The following is a 16,911-nucleotide window of genomic DNA, read 5'->3' as shown; positions in this document are numbered from 1 at the left end:
CGGAGCCCCCAAAACCTCCCCCACTGCAGGGGCAGAAGGAGCCCAGGGGATTGGGGTAAAAACACCTCTTTTTTCTGTGGTTTAGTTCATCCTGGGCTATTTTAACCCTGTTCTTTTTTGTTGTTTTATTTTTTCTCTGTTGCTATGCGCCAAGTGTAACGGATGTGTACGGCAGCGATGCGGGCTCGGTAAACTTTTTGTATGGATGCTTCTGGCTGCGTGCGGCTTCTTTTAATTAATTAAAATTAATTGCAGTGGGGTTTTTGGGGGGTCGTGCAGGGCGGCTGCAGGAGACGATGGAAGCCCCCAGTGGGAACCAAGGAGGGACGAAGTGCTTGGACTGGGGTTAAGGAAGAGGGTTTTTAATTAAGGAGCACATGATTAAAAGCGCCTAATTAGTTAATAACTCAGGTAATCAACGTGAGCAGGCCAGGCCCAGCGCCCACTTCCGCACTCCATTTCCCATCGCCCCCCGCGCCCTTCCCGCTCCGGGCTCCCCTCACGCCTCTTTGGACTCGCTTTCCCGACACCCCTTGCGGCGGGCGCGGCGGGGGCGGGGGCGGGGCCGTCACGTGACGCGGGGTATATAAGGGGCGGCGCGGGGCCGGCGGCCCCATTGTTGTCGGCGAGCGGCGGCGGGGCGGGACCGCGCGGCCGCAGCCCCAGCGCCGAGCCGCCCCGGGGGCCGCCCCCGCCCCGCCGGCCCCGCCCCGCCGCCGGACCCCGGCCTCGGGGCCCCCCCCCGGACCCCTCCCGGGCCCCCCCCCTCCCCAAGGCCCCGCCGCTGCCTCGCCCCGGGGAGCCGGTGAGTGAGGGGGGGGGGGGGGCGCTGGGGGATGGGGCCTGAGGGGGGGTATAAGGGTGGGGGGGGGGCTATAGGGGATGGGGGAGATGTAGGGGTGAGGGGGGGCTATAGGGGATGGGGGGGCTGCAGCTGGGGGTCTATAGGGGAGGGGGGAGGTCTATAGGGGATGGGGGGGATGCAGCTGGGGCCTGTAGGGGATGGGGGGGCTATAGGGGATGGGGGGGATGCAGGGGGCGAGGAGGGGCCTATAGGGGATGGGGGGGATGTATGGGGTGAGGGGGGGGCTATAGGGGATGGGGGGGCTGCAGCTGGGGGTCTGTAGGGGATGGGGGAGATCTATAGGGGATGGGGGGGCTGTAGGGGATTAGGGGGGGCTGCAGCTCGGGGCCTATAGCGGATGGGGGGGTATAGGGGATGAGGGGGGGATATAGGGTATCGGGGGGCGCTCTGCAGCTGGGGCTGTATGGGGGATTTGGGGCTATAGGGGTTAGGGGTGGCCTATAGGGGATGGGGGGGGTCTGCAGCTGAGGCCCTATAGTGGATGGGGGAGGCCTATAGGGGATGGGAGGGCTATAGGGGATTTGGGGGGGTCTCTGCAGCTCGTGGCCTCTAGGGGTTGGGGGCAGCTGGCATCGTCCCTTTGCTGTCTGGGGGCCTGTAGGGGATGGGGGGGCTGCAGGGGATGGGGGGGCTGCGGGCAGCACAGGGCCCCTCGGTTATGGGGGACGTGGGGTGGCGCTGGGTGCCCCATAGGGTGCGAGGCCGAGGGTGCCCTTGGCACTGGGCTGCGGGGTGGGGGGGTCGTGGGGTCACCCCTCAGGATTGGGGCCCCAGCGGAGCCCCCCAGGAGGACCCCAAGCAGAGGTCACGGAGGAGACCCCAGGCAAGGAGGGGCTGGGGGCAGCTCGGGGGGGTCCTCGGGGACAGCTCGGGGGGGTCCTTGGCGTTCACTGCGACCCCCAGGGATGGCGCTGACGGCCCCATGGCGGTGTGGGGACAATTTTGGGGTGCGGAGGCACCCGGCAGCCCCCACGCAGCCCACCCCACAGCCCTCTGCCTCCTGCTGGGGGGGGGTCGGGGGCTGCCCGAGGCCTCTGGGTGCCCGCCGGGTTCCCCCCCGGCCGTGTGGGCTCCCGGTGGGGTTTCGGGAGGAGCCGTGAGGGCAGGGGCACGGCTCCGAGCCCCTCGGGGTGCCCTCGGCCTCGAGAGCTTCGGGGCGAGACCTCACGGGGTGGACCCGGGCTCGGTGCGAGCAGCGGGCACAGGCCCCGCAGTGCTTTTTGGGGTCAGCCCTTCCTGAGGATGCTGGGCCCAGCCTGGAGCCGCGATTTTGGGGCTTTCTCTGCTGATTTGGATGCTCGTTGCGTAAGGCGATGCTGGTGCCGCTGCCGGGGGGGCCTTGCCCGGATTGATTCGCTGCCTCTGCTTTTAGCGTGGGAAAGAATCCAAATTTTGGGTGGTCTGGGGGGTTCCCCAGGACACCCTGACCCTGGGGGTTCCCCAGGGCACAGCACCCCCGGAACGGGGTCGGCTCGGGGCGCAGCGGGTCCCTAAATCGACCGACCCCTTTGGGAAGGCTCCTCCAAGGGGCACCCCCTGAGCTCCTCGCCCTCGCCGAGCCCTTTGGGGTCGGTCCCGTTGTGGTGGGGGCGATTTCATCCCCGCTGACCCCAGCTCCAGCCCTCGGGCACCGCCCGGGCTCTGCGGGGTTACCCAAACCCTCCTGCCTTAATTCCGCTCAGCGCCCAATTACCCCGTGGGGGCCGGCGATGCTCCCCGACCACCCCACGGCCCCGGGGGTGCTCCTCAGGTCTTGGGGAGGGAGCTCAGCGCCTCGGCGTTTTCATAGGATCTGCGGAGCGGGGTCCAGGGTTTTTTTTTTGCCCCCCCTTGGCCTCGAGCAGCCCCTCGGGGGGCGCGTGGGGGGCGCGCGCTCCTCCGGGGAGCCGCCAAGGGCGCCCGCAGCGCGCCACGGCCGAGCTGCGGGGCTGTTCCCGGCCTCCCTCTGTCCGATCCCCGTCCGTCCGTCTGTCCGAGCCCCCGCTGTCCATGTGTCCGAGCCCCCGGTGCTGTCTGCAGCTTGCTCCGGGGCCGGCAGCGCGCTGCGGCGGCTCTGCGGCGCTGCTGCCGCGTCATCCCCGGCTCCTGCTGCAGCGCGGCGAGCGCCGGCCGAGCCCCTGCGGGGTGGGATTCCAGCCCGGGGAGCACGAGCCCGGCCCGCGGCAGGGCCCTTTGCCCCCTGCCACCGCTGCCCCTGCTCTCAAAGGAAGGGAAATCGCCCCAAATTCTCTCCCCCAGCAGCCGGGCCTCGCGCTGCCTTCGCGGGGGATGCTGAGCCGGGCGCCGCAGCGGAATAAAATGGAATAAAATGGGCTCCTTGGGGTTTTTCTCCTCGCTCCCTGCTTTTTTTTTTTCCCTGTTTCTTCATCCTGCCCGCCGTGCTGCGGCCCCAGACGTTAGCAGCGGGGTCGAGGTGCTTTTGGGGCACGGGGGGGCTCGACGGCTGCGCGCTGCCCTCTGATCCCGCCTGAGCGCGCCCCCAGTGACCCCAGTTCAGCCCGGGCTGCTTTTTCCACTGGTGTCGATAAACCAGGGGGGTCTCCCCGCTGCTTGCACCCCCCCAACCTCTTTCCACAGCCCCCTGCGGGTGTCTCCGTGCCCCCCTCCCTCCCTCTTCTCTCCCATCTGCTGAAACAATCGGCCTTTGCTGCCTCGCGGCCGGCCGAGGAGCTGCTCTCTGCTGTGGGATCCGTGGGCAGGGGGTGGACGGACGGACAGACGGACGGGTGGGTGGACAGACAGACGGATGGACGGACGGACACCGGTGTTTCTCTGGTGCCGGCTTTGTGCAGGCTCAGCCCCTGGGAGCTGGGAGCAGGAGGGCTCCTTCCCATGCCCGTAGGTCAGCAAAGGTCGTCTCCCTTCCAGGCTGGAATTTGGGGTTATTCCGTGCGGATTGGGTGTTGGACACCTCTCGACATCGTAAAACCCAGGAGGCTGCGCAGGTTTTGGCCTCTTTCTTGCTCTTTTCAGGCCACTTGAGAACCCAACCCGGCCCCCTCCAAAATCCCAGTGCCGCTGCGCCCGAAGGCGCTGCTCTCGCTCCATCCCTGCGAGGTGCTGGGCTCCAATTTCTGCTTCGTCCCCCCCCCAGCCCCGCCGTTTTGGGGGTGTCTGTGCAGGGTGTGCACAAATTAATATTTTTAGTCTAGCTCCTTTCAGCCTGGTTTAATAGCGGAAAGGAGGGGACTCGGTGCCGTGCGATGGCTTCCCGCGGAGCTCAGCGTGGAAACCTCTGGCCGGTGTGCAAGGGAAGTTTCTCCTTTCTCCATTCCAGTCCAATTCCCTCCTCGAGGCTTTACCTCCTGCCCCAAAATGAAGAAAACCTGCAGGGGATGGCAGGGAGGATGGGGGTGCCACAAAGTACCCCCCACAACGCCCGAGCAGGGTCCCAGACCCCCCCTTGTGGGCTGGGAAGGGCTCCGTTACGCATCCGCTGCCTTCGTGCCCCTTGCGTCCGTGCCCGGGACGTTTTCTCCAGTTTCTGTTTCCATTTCACACTTTCTATTTCGGAAGGGTAACCTGAGCCAGGCGGACGGAGCCCACGTCCCGCTGCGGGCATCACAGGGGGGCTGCTGCTGCCCCCGCCCCGGGGAGGGGACGGAGAGCTGGGGAGGGGTCGGTGTCAGCATCCCGGTCCAGCCCCGAGGAGGCTCGTGGGGTTTTCCTCCTTCCTCCGTCCCTGCTGGGGTGTTGGGGATTGCAGGGACCGCAGAAACCTCCCCGTGTGCTCGCCGGCGAGCTCCTTCCCAAAAGGAAGCTGATGGGGAGTGTGAAGCCACCAGATCCGGAGGCAAAATCACCCCCGAAAATGGGACACGGGGACGAGAAACCAGCAAGGCCAGGGGCAGGGGGCTGGTTTGGAAAGGGACGTGGTGGCACGGGGGACGTGGTGCTGGTTTGTTGGGGCAGGGGTGCTCGAGCCGCTGTTTCCTGCCCTCACTTTAATTCTGGGGCTCATCCATGGCCATCTGCAAGCACCGCGCTGCTCCCAGAGCTGCTCCTTCCCCCTCTCCAGCACCACGATTACCCAATTCCCCTAAAAAAAAAAGCTGATTTTAAGCCTGGGCTCAGCTGAGCCGGGGCAAATCGTGCTCTGGGTGCTGGGGGCTCCTCGGGGCGCATCCACGTCTCCGGATGCACCTCCCCAGTGGACGGACAGACAGATGGATGGACGGACGGACGGACTGATGGATGCAGTCTCCCGGAGCCGTTTGTTCCGTTGCCATGAGAACCGGCGCTGCCGCACCGAGGGACGGGGACGGAGCCACCCGCATCCACAGCAGCCTCGGCTCTGCCTTTCCCCAGCCGGGGGGGCTCCCCAAAATCCCCCCTTGCCCAGCCCTTCCAGGCTTCCCAGCGAGATCCGGCCGCTCCCCGTCCCTCGGATGCCTGCGGGTGCCACCAGGCAGGGCTCTCCCTCTGGTGGGGGCTACAAATCGGGCTGAGCCCGGCTCTCGGCCGGTCTGCGGCTAGGGGGAAGCACTGCGGTTGTTTAAATGGGAATAAAACGTGTTAAATGGGAATGAAACGTGTTAAATGGGAACAAAATCTGGGCAGGAGGAGCTCGCCTCTGCTCCTGGGCCCTCCCCAGCTCCGGGCTGGGTCCCTGCGCCCTCCTTGCCAGGCTCCATCCCGAGGGCTCTGCCTGAAAATCGGCCGTTTTTTAACAGCTCTCGGGGCCTCTGAGCCGGGTCCTGTGGGTCTCGCAGCTCTCCTGGCTGTTTGGGGGAAGCTTCGGGGGCACCCCCCAGGTGTCGCTTTGCTAATCCACGAGTGAGCACCACAGCTCCGTACCCCTGAGAGCAGGGCGGTGGGGCTGGGAACCGTCACCCTCCCTGGGCTCTGGGTGCTCTGGTGAGGAGGAAGGGATCGGGATCAGGATCGGGGTCGGTCCCTGGGTGCTGACTTTCTTTCCCCGTGCCCACAGGTCCGTGGTGAGCCCGCCGGCAGCTGGGGCTGGCGCCGGGGAGCCGGTGTCAGGTCCCCCCCCGCCCGCTGCGCGCCCCCTCTCCATGCGAGCCGCGGCCAAATGGATGCGATCGCGAGCGGCGGCCTCAAGAGGAAGTTCGAGGACGCGGACGTGGGCTCCCCGGCCTCCAACTCGGACGATGAAATCTCCAACAGCGACAGCGCCGACAGCTGCGACAGCGTCAACCCCTCCAGCTCCACCGGCTTCATCCGTGAGTGGCCCAGGACAGGGACGGGGACGGGGTCGGTCCCTGGAGGTGCCACGGTGCTGGCTCAGCTCTCCCCACGCTCATCCCTTTCCAGCTGGGAGATGGCGAGCGTCCGTCCCCGAGCCTTTATTCCTCCCGCTCCTTTCCCAGCCCCTACCCAAACCTTTGGGTGTCTGAACGGGGCGAGCAGCCCAGGGCTGCTGGCACGAGCGAGGCGCCCTCCACGCGGCGGGGGGCACGGAGATGCCGCTCTCCGGGGGTGGGAGGCCGGCACGGGGCACCGAGCAGGCTTTTCGTCCTGCTCCAACCCCACCTGGGGCTCGTCCTCCCCGCAGCCACCTCCATCCTGAAGAGGCAGAAGCAGCTGCGCAGGAAGAATGTGCGCTTCGACCAGGTGACGGTGTACTACTTCGCCCGGCGCCAGGGCTTCACCAGCGTGCCCAGCCAGGGCGGCAGCTCCCTGGGCATGGCGCAGCGCCACAACTCGGTGCGCCGCTACACGCTCTGCGAGTTCGCCCAGGAGCAGGAGGTGAACCACCGGGAGATCCTGCGGGAGCACCTCAAGGAGGAGAAGCTCCACGCCAAGAAAATGAAGGTACGGCCGCGAGCTGCCCCCTGCCTTGGGCAAAGGGAGCGCGCGGGGAGGGGGGGACCCAGGCTGCTGCTTCGTGTGGATTTGGGGGTAGTTCAGCTCTGTTCTGTGCCTTTTTTTTTTTAACTTCTGTTGCCACTGCTCTTGCTGCCTGGTTACTCCGACGCTCCCCCCTTCCCTCCTGGAGAGCCCGGACAAACCTCTCTGGGGCTGTGCCGGTGGAAATTCCAGTCTGGGAAGTGGCTGTGCCCGGGGAGGATCCGGATCCAGGTCCGGGTGGCTCTGCCCGTTCCCCAACCCGTCCCCAATTACAGGCGCAGGGTGCGCGCCCTTGGGCGTTGCCTCGGGGCCGGGCTTCGTTTCGCAGCGATGCTTCGTTTAGTGCCAGCCTTTAATCAGGCTGCTGCTGCCATGACAACGCGCTTGGCAGAGGGACGCAGGCCCAGCCGGCTGCCTCGGTTTTATCATTTTTTCTTAGCATTTTGCTTTTCTGACGGCTCCACGCGCTGCCCATGGAGCCACGGGGGCCAGAGGGGCTGGCGACAGCCCCTGGGTCCGGCTGCATCTGCCCGGGGAGCAGCGGGGCTGGAGTTTGGGGGCTGAGAACAGGATGGACCCCAGCAGGGAGGCGAAGTTGTGTCCTCAAATTCCTCCTCTCCCAGGGCCCAGGTATTTTTAGGAAGCGGCGACCTCCTTTTGGCGTGCTCCTTGCAGGGAGGAGGGAAGGCGGCGGAGCCTCTGCTCTGATCTCCTTCATATTTTTTTCCTGTAAACTGCTGTGTGGGACCAGGGGGCTGGGGATGGGCTCGATCCTTCCCGCTGGCTCTGCCCCGAGGCACGCAGTCGGGGTCGGCGCTGCCCCCCAGGGGACCCACAGCCTCCCCCCAGCATCGCTGCGGGGACTCAGCCCTGTCCCCCCGCCCCGCAGCTCACCAAGAACGGCACGGTGGAGTCTGAGGAGGCGGAGGGGCTGACGCTGGAGGACGTCTCGGACGACGACATCGACGTGGAGAACGTGGAGGTGGACGACTACTTCTTCCTGCAGCCCCTGCCCACCAAGCGGCGCCGGGCGCTGCTCCGCGCCTCCGGCGTGCACCGCATCGACGCCGAGGAGAAGCAGGAGCTGCGGGCCATCCGCCTCTCGCGGGAGGAGTGCGGCTGCGACTGCCGCCTCTACTGCGACCCCGAGGCCTGCGCCTGCAGCCAGGCGGGCATCAAATGCCAGGTGAGTCGGGGAGAGAGCTGCCAGCACCCAGCCTTCAGCCTGCCCGCGGTGCCGGGCTCTCCGTGAGACGTGGAGAGCTGAGAAAAGGGACTGGAGGAGAGGGGTGCGCGGCCCCGGCCTTGTTTTGGGGACCCCCTTGCAGGGAAAACCTTCCCGGGGGTCGAGCCCCTGTTGTGGGGTGGCGTTTGGGCACCGGTGGGGCTGGTTCAGGAGGCAGAAATCGGCGTCACGCACGCTCCCGGCGCCGCCGTCCTCAGCTGCGGCGTCTCCCTCTGGCAGGTGGACCGCATGTCCTTCCCCTGCGGCTGCTCGCGGGACGGCTGCGGGAACATGGCCGGCCGCATCGAGTTCAACCCCATCCGCGTGCGGACTCACTACCTCCACACCATCATGAAGCTGGAGCTGGAGAACAAGCGCCAGGGAGCCCGGCCCGCCGAGGAGGAGGCAGCAGCGGCGGCGGCGGCGGTGGCGGCAGCGCAGGGCTCCGGCAGCGCCTGGCCGGGGACGCAGCCCCCGGAGACGCAGGACTTCCAGGAGTTCATGGCGGAGAACGAGACGGCCGTCATGCACCTGCAGACGGCGGAGGAGCTGGAGAGGCTGAAGGCCGAGGAAGACTCGAGCAGCAGCTCCGGCGTGGAGAGCTTGGGCGTCTGCATCCTGGAGGAGCCCCTGGCCGTGCCGGAGGGTTTGTGCCCCGGCCTCGCCGCCCCCATCCTCATCCAAGCCCAGCTGCCGCCGGGTTCCTCCGTCCTCTGCTTTGCCGACGGCGCCGAGCAGGCAGCGGCGGCGGGCAACCAGCCCTACCTGAACGGTGGCCCCGTGGTCTACTACCAGGTGGAGCAGCGCTCCGTGCTGGGCACCAAGGGCGAGAGCGGCCCCGAGGAGCTGGAGGTGCCCCCGACGTACCCGAGCGAGAAGGACCTGGGCGTCATCTCCGTCCCCGTGGCGTCGCTGGTGACTTGCGGCCGAGCCGCCGCTGCTCCGAGCAAGGGAGAAGCGGCAAAAGCCCCGGCTCCGGAAGCTGCAGCCCCGGGCGAGGGCTGCCGTGGGGCCCCCGCCGCTCCCTTCGGCACAAACTCTCCGTCCCCTGCACCCGAGCAAGCCCCGGAGCGCGCACGGGAGCCGCCCGCCGCCGAGGAGCGCGCGCTGGGAGCCGCCCTGCCCGTCTGAGCGGCCGCGGGCGCCCCTTCCTCTATTTATTGACGGTTGTTTGACGGACCAGCAGTGGCCACACGAGGTTATTTAATTGTGGGGGGGTGGGAGGGGCGCGGGGCTGCTTTGTACAGGGGGTTTGAAACGGGCCCAGGCGGGTGCTGCGCGGAGGCGGCTCCTTGTGCTTGGTGCTGGGCGCGCTCCCCGGGACCACGGCGCGGAGCAGCGGACTCGAGGCCCCCGTGCTCGGCTGCTTTCAGGTGGCAGCGGCCCCGCTGCTCCCCCCCCCCATCCCCAGCCCAGCAGGGACGGTTTTGGGGGACGGTTTTGGGGTCCGGCCACCGCCCGTGGCCACTTGGTTGCCGTCCGCATGCGCACGCAGCCTCCTGCTTCTCCCCCCGTCCTCCACCTCTGCAGCTCCCTGCTGCAGCGCCCGCCTGGGCACCTTTCTCCCCTTTTAACCAGAAGACGACGTTATTAGTTTATTTTTTTTTTAAATGTGTTGAATGTTTACCGGGCTGGGCCGCAGCCAAGCAGCTCTCCGGGGGCCGCGCTGCCCCATCGCACCCCAGCAGCCGTGGGGGGGGCAGGGACGGGGCGGTGAAGACCCCGCGCTGCTGGGAGAGGGCCCCAACCTCCCTGCACAGCACAGGGCGAGGACGGCCCCCGGCCTCTCCTGGAATTTTTTTTTCTTCATCACCTCGTTGCTTTTCTCGACACCCGGCTCTGTGCCGCGGGGGCAGCGTGGGCAGGAGGAGAGCCCCGTCCGGCCACCAGCTCCGTCCGTCCTGCAGGAGGGGCAGAGGCGAGCGCGTCCCCTCCGTCCCCTCGGCGGGCGGTGAAAGCACTTTGCAGCCCCCCCCGGGGCTTCGTTCCCCAGCGCTGCTCCTTCGAACCGAACCCCGCGGGGCGTTTGGCAGGTGGGGGGGGCAGGACCCAGCGAGCGGCGGGGCCCCCCCTGCCCTTCCTGCAGCGTTTTCCAGCTGTCCCCTGGGGCTGCTCCCCAGCCGGGGGGGCGGCACGATGCCATCCCAGCTCGGGATGGGCCCCCCCAGGAGCTCGGCGCTGCCCCAGCCCCAGCCACCCTTCGAGCACCCCCTGCCCGAGGGGCACCATCCCCTGCCCCCCCCTTTGGGCGCAGACGGACTCCAGCTGAGCAAACCTCGCAGCGAGGGGGAGAAGAGGGGCACCCGGACCCCCCCCCAGGACCCCCCCAGCGGCCGTGCCGGAGCAGAGGAGAAGCTGCCGAGCTCCGAAGCCGTTCCTGAACCTTTCCCCGCTGCCCACGAGCTGCCTCCTGCCGCCGGAGGATGGAAACCCAACGCAGCCCCCAGGCCACCACCGCCTTCTCGTTTCCTTCACGAACGCTGCTGCTGGCAGGAGCCCCCCCCCCAGCTCCAAAGGGCCCTGCGTGTCCCCCCCCCAGCCCTGGGGAGCGGGGAGAGCCGGGACAGACTGCGTCCTGCACAAGTGCTTTAATTGCTCGGGCTTCGTTTGGTCTCGCGGCTCCTCTCCTGCTTCTGCTCCGCGGCCGCTCGCTGGGGTCCCGGGGGGGGGGGCACCTCCGAGCTGCTCCCCCCCCCCCCTCGGGCCCTTTTGGTGCCGCTTCCCCGGGGCCGTCCCCGTTCTCTGAAGCTTTGTGCAGAGCCCGGGGGGGTGCAGCTTTGTGGGGGGGGGCTCCAGGTTTTGGGGCTCGGTGCCTCCTGCCCCCCCCCGCTCCCTCCAACCTTACCCAAGGGCTACGTCCCCGCGGGGGCTCTGGGGGGAACGAAGCCTTACCCGGGGCCGTGCCCCCCACCCCTCCCAGCTCTCCGTCCTGGGGGGGCTGCCGTGCCCCCACCGTGCCGGCCCCCCTCCCTGGGCAGCGAGGGCACGGGGCCGGCCCCCCCCGTGCAAAACTCTGCCAAGGCAGAGCGAACGCTGACACTTGAACAGGTTTAAATCTTTGGAGATTTTTTTGTTTTTTGGGGGGTTTTCTTCTTGTTTTTTTTTTTTTTTCTTTCCTTTAAACGAATTCAGCGCCCCCCCAGCTCCCACAACGCAGCCGGGCCAGGCTGGGGGGGTCGGGGGGGGCTCTGCCACTAAGCAGAGAGCTCCTGGGATCGCCTCTGTTTTTACAGCGCCGTTCGCAGTGCAATCAGAGCGCGTCCCTGCCTCCTGCCCCCTCGGCTGCGGGACGAACTGGTCAGCCCCCACTGGTGCTACTGGTGCTACTGGGCTGCTCGGGAGCGGTGGCACCGGCGCCCGGCCCCCCCACCCCCAGCCCCATTTAAATCCTATTTAAATCCCGACCCTGCTCCCCCCGCCCTCGCCCCCCTCTCTCACACTGTACACAGGTGGCATTTCCCCCCCCCCCCATTTCCAGTGTGAATCCAAAGCTTGTCAGGTCCTCCGCATTATTTTGGTTTTTTGTTTTATTTTTGTTTTTTTTTGGCCTTTTACATTCTTTTCATGGTGACAATGCTGTATTTAAAGAGAAATATTTAAGTGTAAAAATAAAGAAATGCTCAAACTTGCACCGGGAGTCGCTTTGGGGCTCGGAGGGCGCCGAGAGGAGCCCGGGGGGGGGCAAAACCAGAGCAGGGGCAGGGCCGGGGGGGGCCAGGGGGGAGCCAGGCGAGCCCTGCGCTTGCTTTTTTCTTTAATAAAACACGGAAAGCGGGTAGAAAGTCAGAAAAGTCAGAGTCTCTCATGCACAGACCGCGCTAGGACAGCTGGTGAGGGGCTGGGTTTAGTCCCTGGGGGACACGGGGGGGGCACCAGGCGCTGCTGGGGGCTGCGTCCTCACCACCAGTACAGCCCAGTCCTTCCCAGCGCCGCCCGTGGCTGCAGCCCTGGGAACAAAACACAGCGACCCCCCCCCAACCTGGCAAATCCAGGGGGGGGGGGGGCTAGGGACTGGCCCTCGCGCCCCCCCCCAGGAGCTGTTTGCATTAAGACTTCAGTGACACCCCCGGGATCCCCTCTGCACACCAGGGGAGAGCAGCAGGGCCCAAGCTGAGCACAGCCCACCACAGGGAGCTCCCAGGGGCAGGGGGGGGGGCACACGCCTGTTTCCCCCCCCCCATCCATAAAGTGCCGCAGTTCAGGAGGTGAAAGGGAGCCGCGAGGGGCAGCGGGGACAGCGCGGAGGGACGGGGACCCCCCCTTCACCTGCGTGGCAGCACCTCGGGGGGCAGCGGGGCTCCAGGCTCTGCCCAGCACCGCCGAGACCCTGCCCGAGGTGCCGGGGATTGGGGGGGGGGGGGGGGGGAGCACGAGGCCCCCCCCCCCGGCGATGCCGCAGGCAAGGGGTCGCAGCCGGGGCCCCTCCGCGCTCACTCCTTGGCCCTGAGGTAGTTGAGGGTCAGCAGGACCATGCTGTTGGCCAGCAGGGACACCTCGGACACTGCACCACGAGAGCAGAGGCTGCAAACCAAACGGCTCCCGGCACGCTCATCCCCTCCCCGGGGGGGCTGGGGGGCTTCCCTTCCCCTCCCTGGGGGGTTTGGGGGGCTCCCAGGGCCTTTTTGCTCTGTTCCCGGCCCTTTATTTCCCCCCCATCCCCGTTTTGCCTCCCCCCACCAGGACCCCTTCCCACCACGAGCTCCCCTCAGCTCCCCAGGGGCTGCACCCTGAGCCTTTTCCCAGCCAAATTCCAGCGAAATCTCCCCAAAACGCATTCCCCCCCCCACCCCAGCAGGCAGGAGCTGCCTCTGCCCCCCCCTCACCTTGCAGCTTGCAGGAGAGCTGCAGCCACTGCTCCAGCCACGCTCTGCACTCTGCCAGGCCGAGGTGCGTCGAGTTCAAACCCCGGAGGTAGCAAGCCTGGGGGGGGGGAAAAACAGACCCCAGGGTCACACAGGGGATGGCCCCGGGCCCCCCCCCGGGCACTGGAGCCTTCCTCACCGCTCTCAGCTCCTCCTCGGCCAGCTGCCCCAAGCCCAGGCGCAGCAGGGCCCGGTCCAGGTGCCGGATCTCCAGGACGTGGCCACGCAGGCGGTGCCTCAGGACGAAGGCGGGCAGGCGGGGGGTGAGGAACAGGACGCGGCTCAGGGCCCTCTGCAGCAGAGAAAAAGGCACCGAGCCCCCCGTCAGCCCCCCCCGGGCACAGCCCGAGCCACCCGACGGGGGCCGTGAGCACAGCCAGGAGGAAAACCAAGCAGGAAAGCATTCCGAGTGAAATTAAAAAAAAAAAAGGGGGGGGGGGAAGGAGAAATTAAAGGGTTGGGGGAAAAAAAATCCTGCGAATGTGGCACAGGGCAGCGGTGAGCAGGTTGTGACCCTGCAGCACCGAGGCACTGAGGGGACGGGGAGGTGCTGGGGGGGTGGGAAATGGGGAGCAAAAGGCCAGGGTCGGTTTCCTGAGACGCTCCCCTCGCTGCCAGGGCTCCCGCTGCCGTCGGGAAGAAAGCAGCCGCCTGAAGGTAAATCTGAAGGAAATCGGGGGGATTTCTCTCACCGCGCAGCCGTGGGGGGGAGGAGGGGGGCGCTCACCACGTGGGACGCGTGCAGCTTGCTCAGCCCCAGGGGGGGGCCCGAAAAAAGGCTTCTGAGGGCGTACAGCTCGGCCACCTGCGGCTGCGACCCCCGCTGCACCTGCAAGAGCCCCCGGTGCTCATAACCAACACTTCCCGGGGGGGTCCCGGGCACTGCTGAGCCCCCTGGGGAGGTGCTGAGCCCCTGGGGGGGGCCGCAGCCCCCCGCCCACCTTGGTGCAGAGCTCCTGCAGCTGGGTTTGGAGCCGGGGCTCGTGCAGGGAGCTCGCCGCCAGGGCCACGCTCTGCAGCACCTCGGCGTAGGCGGCGCTGCGGATGGCGTGGTAGGCGTCCAGGAACTCCCGCTGCTGGCTCGGCGTCCAGAAGTAGCGGATGAGGAGCTGCCGGGGGAAGAAATACCTGGGGGAGGAAAGGGGGGGCTCAGGGGGGCAGCTTCATGCACACACCAGCCGGGCAGGGCCTTGCTCGCTGAAGCAGCGCCCTGGAGGGGGGGCAGCTCCTGTCCCAGCCCCTCTCCCTGGGGGATTTGCTCCTCCGAAGGCCACGGCGAGCTCCTGAGCTTCACGGGGGGGTGCACGGTGCTGCGGGGGGGCTGCGTTCCCAGCAGGACATTCTGAATGGTCACATTGCTCGGAGGGAACTGAGCAGGGCAGGGAGAGCCCGAGCCAGGGGAGCCCAGGGCACAGGCGGGGGTGGCAGCCAGGTGCCGGGGGTGTTTGTGCCCCAAGGCACGGAGCTGGCCGGGCCCCGGGCCCGCAGAAGGGCAGGATTGCGAAAACAAAATGCCAGCTGGGCTCCCCCGGCTGCAGGTGCTCGGGAGCGGGGGCTGAGCTGCCCATATTTGTGTGTTTGTCACCCCCCCCCGGAGCGATTCCACGAAACCCAAGACGCCAGGAGGGAGAGGAGGAGCCCGCAGCGCCCCCCCCCGGGAGGTGGGGGGGGGGGAGGGGAAAGGGGGGGTACTCACATCAGGACGATGACCAAGAAGTTGGCGAAGGGCGGGATGGCGAGCAGGCCGACGGGGATGGCCTTGATCACGTCCCTGCGGAACTGCGGCCGAAAGCGAAGCAGCAGGAAAATCAAAGGGTTGGGGGGGGCAAAACCCACCCAGCTCCTCCAAAACCCATCCGGTTTCCCCCAAAAACCCACCCAGCTCCCTCAAAACCAACAGCCAGGCACCGAATCCCACCCAGCCCCCCCCAAAAGCAGCATCCCAGCCCCGAGCACAGCTCCCGTGCCCTGATTTTGGGCAGGAATCACTCATGCGTGGTCCCCCCCCAAAAAAATAAGCCCCGTTCCCCCCCCCGCCGTACCTGCCGCAGCCTCTCCATGTCCCTGTAGGGCAGCTGCTGAGGGCTCAGCTTCTGCCGGGCCATCTCCTGCCGGATCCTCCTCACCTCCTTCACCTCCACCAGCACCGCCCGGACCCCTGCGGAGGCGGCGTTGAGGTTTCCCCCCTGGGGGAGGCACCGGGCAAGCTCCGGTGGGGGCCGCGCGCTGGGGGGGGGTCTCACCGTGCCCCCACCTCCGGTGAAGAGGGCGTAGAGGGCGTAGAAGCGGGGGAAGGAGCGCTGCAGGAACCGCTCGTAGCGCCCGTTGAGCCGCTTCACGCCCCGCAGCAGGGCGGCCAGGGCGCCCCGGGAACCCGCCTCGGCCGAACGGCAGCGAACGGAGATCCTGGGGGGGGGGCAGCCGGTTTTGGGGAGGGGGGATGAGGAGATGGCCCGGTACCGGGCTGCTGCCCCCCCCCCCACCTCCGGTGCTGGGGGGTGTGGACGGTAACCGGGGGGTGGGGGTGGTACCGGGAGGGGGGGGGGGGGGGGCACGGGGCACCGAGGCCGGTAACCGGGGGGTGTGTGGGGGGGGCAGGGGCTGTACCGGGGGTGTCACGGCCGGTACCGGGGGCTAGGGGGGTTACAAGGGGCACCACGGCCGGTACCGGGGGGTGTTGAGGGGCCCGGGGGTGGTACCGGGGGTGTCACGGGCGGTACCGGGGGCTGGGGGGGGGCACGGGACACCACGGCCAGCACCCAGGGGAGACGTCGGGGGTCCGGGAGGGCCCGGGGGGGGGTCCGGGGGCACGGGGGCACCGCAGCCGGTCCCCGGGGGAGGCACCGGGCAGGAGAGGGGGTCCCAGGGCCGGTTCCCAGGGCCGGTACCGGGGGTCCCGGCTCACCTCAGGGCCCCCCGCGGGGGTCGCGGCTCCAGGAGGCCCCAGGCGGGGCCGGGCCCGGGGCCGAGCCGCCAGAGCGCACCGCGGGCCCCCGCCCGGCACAGCGCCATCTTGGCGGCCGCCCACGTGACGGGGCGGGAGGCGGTGCGCGGGGCGGTCACGTGAGCGCCGCCGGAAGTGGCCGCTGGGCGCCGCCATCTTGGGGGCTCCCCGGTGCGGGGCCGGCCCCGGGAGGAGCGGGGGGGACAGGGGGGGGCTCGGGGCTCTCCTCCGCCTCTCGGACCCCCCCCAGCGAGGTCTGGAGCCGCTCTGTGGGCCTGTCCCCCCCCTCGGGATGCTGCCCCTGCTCGGTACCGGCCCCGGTGGCACCGGCCCCCGTTGTCCTGCACCGAGGCCTCCAGCCCGTCAGGCTCCGTTACAAGCACCGCAGGGACCGGCCCCGCCGCCACCACGGCTGCTCCTGGCCCCCCGGTGCCTTCCCCGTCACCCTCCCCAGCACCATCAGCACCGGGCCCCGTCCCGGCAGCCCCCCGGGGCCCCGGGCGATGCCTTCCCAAAGGAAACGACCTCCCGGAGGAGGGCCCGGAGCCGCCCTCGGCCGCAGCCGGAGCGCGTGGGGCCGGTCACGCACGCCAGCATCTCCTACGTGCTGGCTGCTGCAGGGCTGCGCACTCAGCGCTTGCTTATCGGAGGCACCGGGGCCTTTCGCCGGTGTCAGAACGCCGGGGGTTATCGCGCTGCACCCCTGGGGTTCGGGCCGCTGGGGCTCGGTGATAATTCACCGTATTGATCCGGCCCCGGAGGGATAACGCTTTATCAGCGCTGCACGTCCCGGCAGCTGGGAAATGCGCGGCGGCGGCGGTTGGGTCCCTAATCGGTGAAACAGCCCCGGTGGAGCAGAGTCCAGGTCCCGCTCGCTAATTACAGCAGCGCTCCCGCTGCTCCACCAAAAACCCTTTCAATTGTGCCGGGAGACGATAACGCCGCCCGGGAGCACGCAAGGCCACCGGCAGAGGCCCGCATCAAAGCTCGCGGCCGCCCGGGGGGCGTTTGGCCGGCGATAGCGTGGGCATGGCCGGGGCTGCTGGACCCACATCCCCCCGGGGGACTCTGCCCGCGGGGCGCAGCAGGGTGGGGACGCCTCTTATAGCCGGCGGCCGGGCGCCCGGTAGCAGGAGCGGCGTCGAGCCTCGCGCCATGCCCCACAGGCACCGCCTGGAGCCCGGCCCCGCCGCCTGCGAGCTGG

The 16,911-nt window shown here is 68.2% G+C and overlaps 2 protein-coding genes across 3 annotated transcripts; one reads left to right on the top strand and one right to left on the bottom strand.

Annotated features, from left to right (window-relative positions):
• The first annotated feature begins 710 nt into the window (after window positions 1–710).
• CSRNP2 (cysteine and serine rich nuclear protein 2) lies at window positions 711–11,607 on the top strand. The gene is made up of 5 exons (XM_082785752.1): window positions 711–805; window positions 5,796–6,048; window positions 6,381–6,640; window positions 7,566–7,862; window positions 8,142–11,607. The coding sequence occupies exons 2-5, from the start codon at window positions 5,898–5,900 to the stop codon at window positions 9,030–9,032; spliced, it is 1,599 nt and encodes a 532-aa protein (XP_082641878.1). The 5' UTR covers window positions 711–805; window positions 5,796–5,897; the 3' UTR covers window positions 9,033–11,607.
• Window positions 11,433–15,878, bottom strand: LETMD1 (LETM1 domain containing 1). 2 transcript variants are annotated; one of them, XM_082785753.1, is made up of 9 exons: window positions 15,669–15,878; window positions 15,007–15,169; window positions 14,806–14,921; window positions 14,460–14,542; window positions 13,705–13,891; window positions 13,491–13,592; window positions 12,903–13,055; window positions 12,725–12,821; window positions 11,433–12,402 (listed from the first exon to the last, which is right to left on the bottom strand). In XM_082785753.1, the coding sequence occupies exons 1-9, from the start codon at window positions 15,861–15,863 to the stop codon at window positions 12,332–12,334; spliced, it is 1,167 nt and encodes a 388-aa protein (XP_082641879.1). In that variant the 5' UTR covers window positions 15,864–15,878; the 3' UTR covers window positions 11,433–12,331. The 2 variants fall into 2 exon arrangements, with proteins under 2 accessions (XP_082641879.1, XP_082641880.1); XM_082785754.1 differs by having other exon boundaries at window positions 11,435–12,402; window positions 15,018–15,169; window positions 15,669–15,810.
• Between the last annotated feature and the right edge of the window lie 1,033 nt (window positions 15,879–16,911).

Source organism: Aythya marila (genome assembly GCF_965140915.1).
Source record: "Aythya marila genome assembly, contig: HAP1_HAP1_SCAFFOLD_193, whole genome shotgun sequence".
Lineage (NCBI taxonomy): Eukaryota > Metazoa > Chordata > Aves > Anseriformes > Anatidae > Aythya > Aythya marila.
The sequence above is the reverse complement of the archived record's forward strand: the minus strand, read 5'-3'. Positions and strand labels throughout refer to the sequence as shown.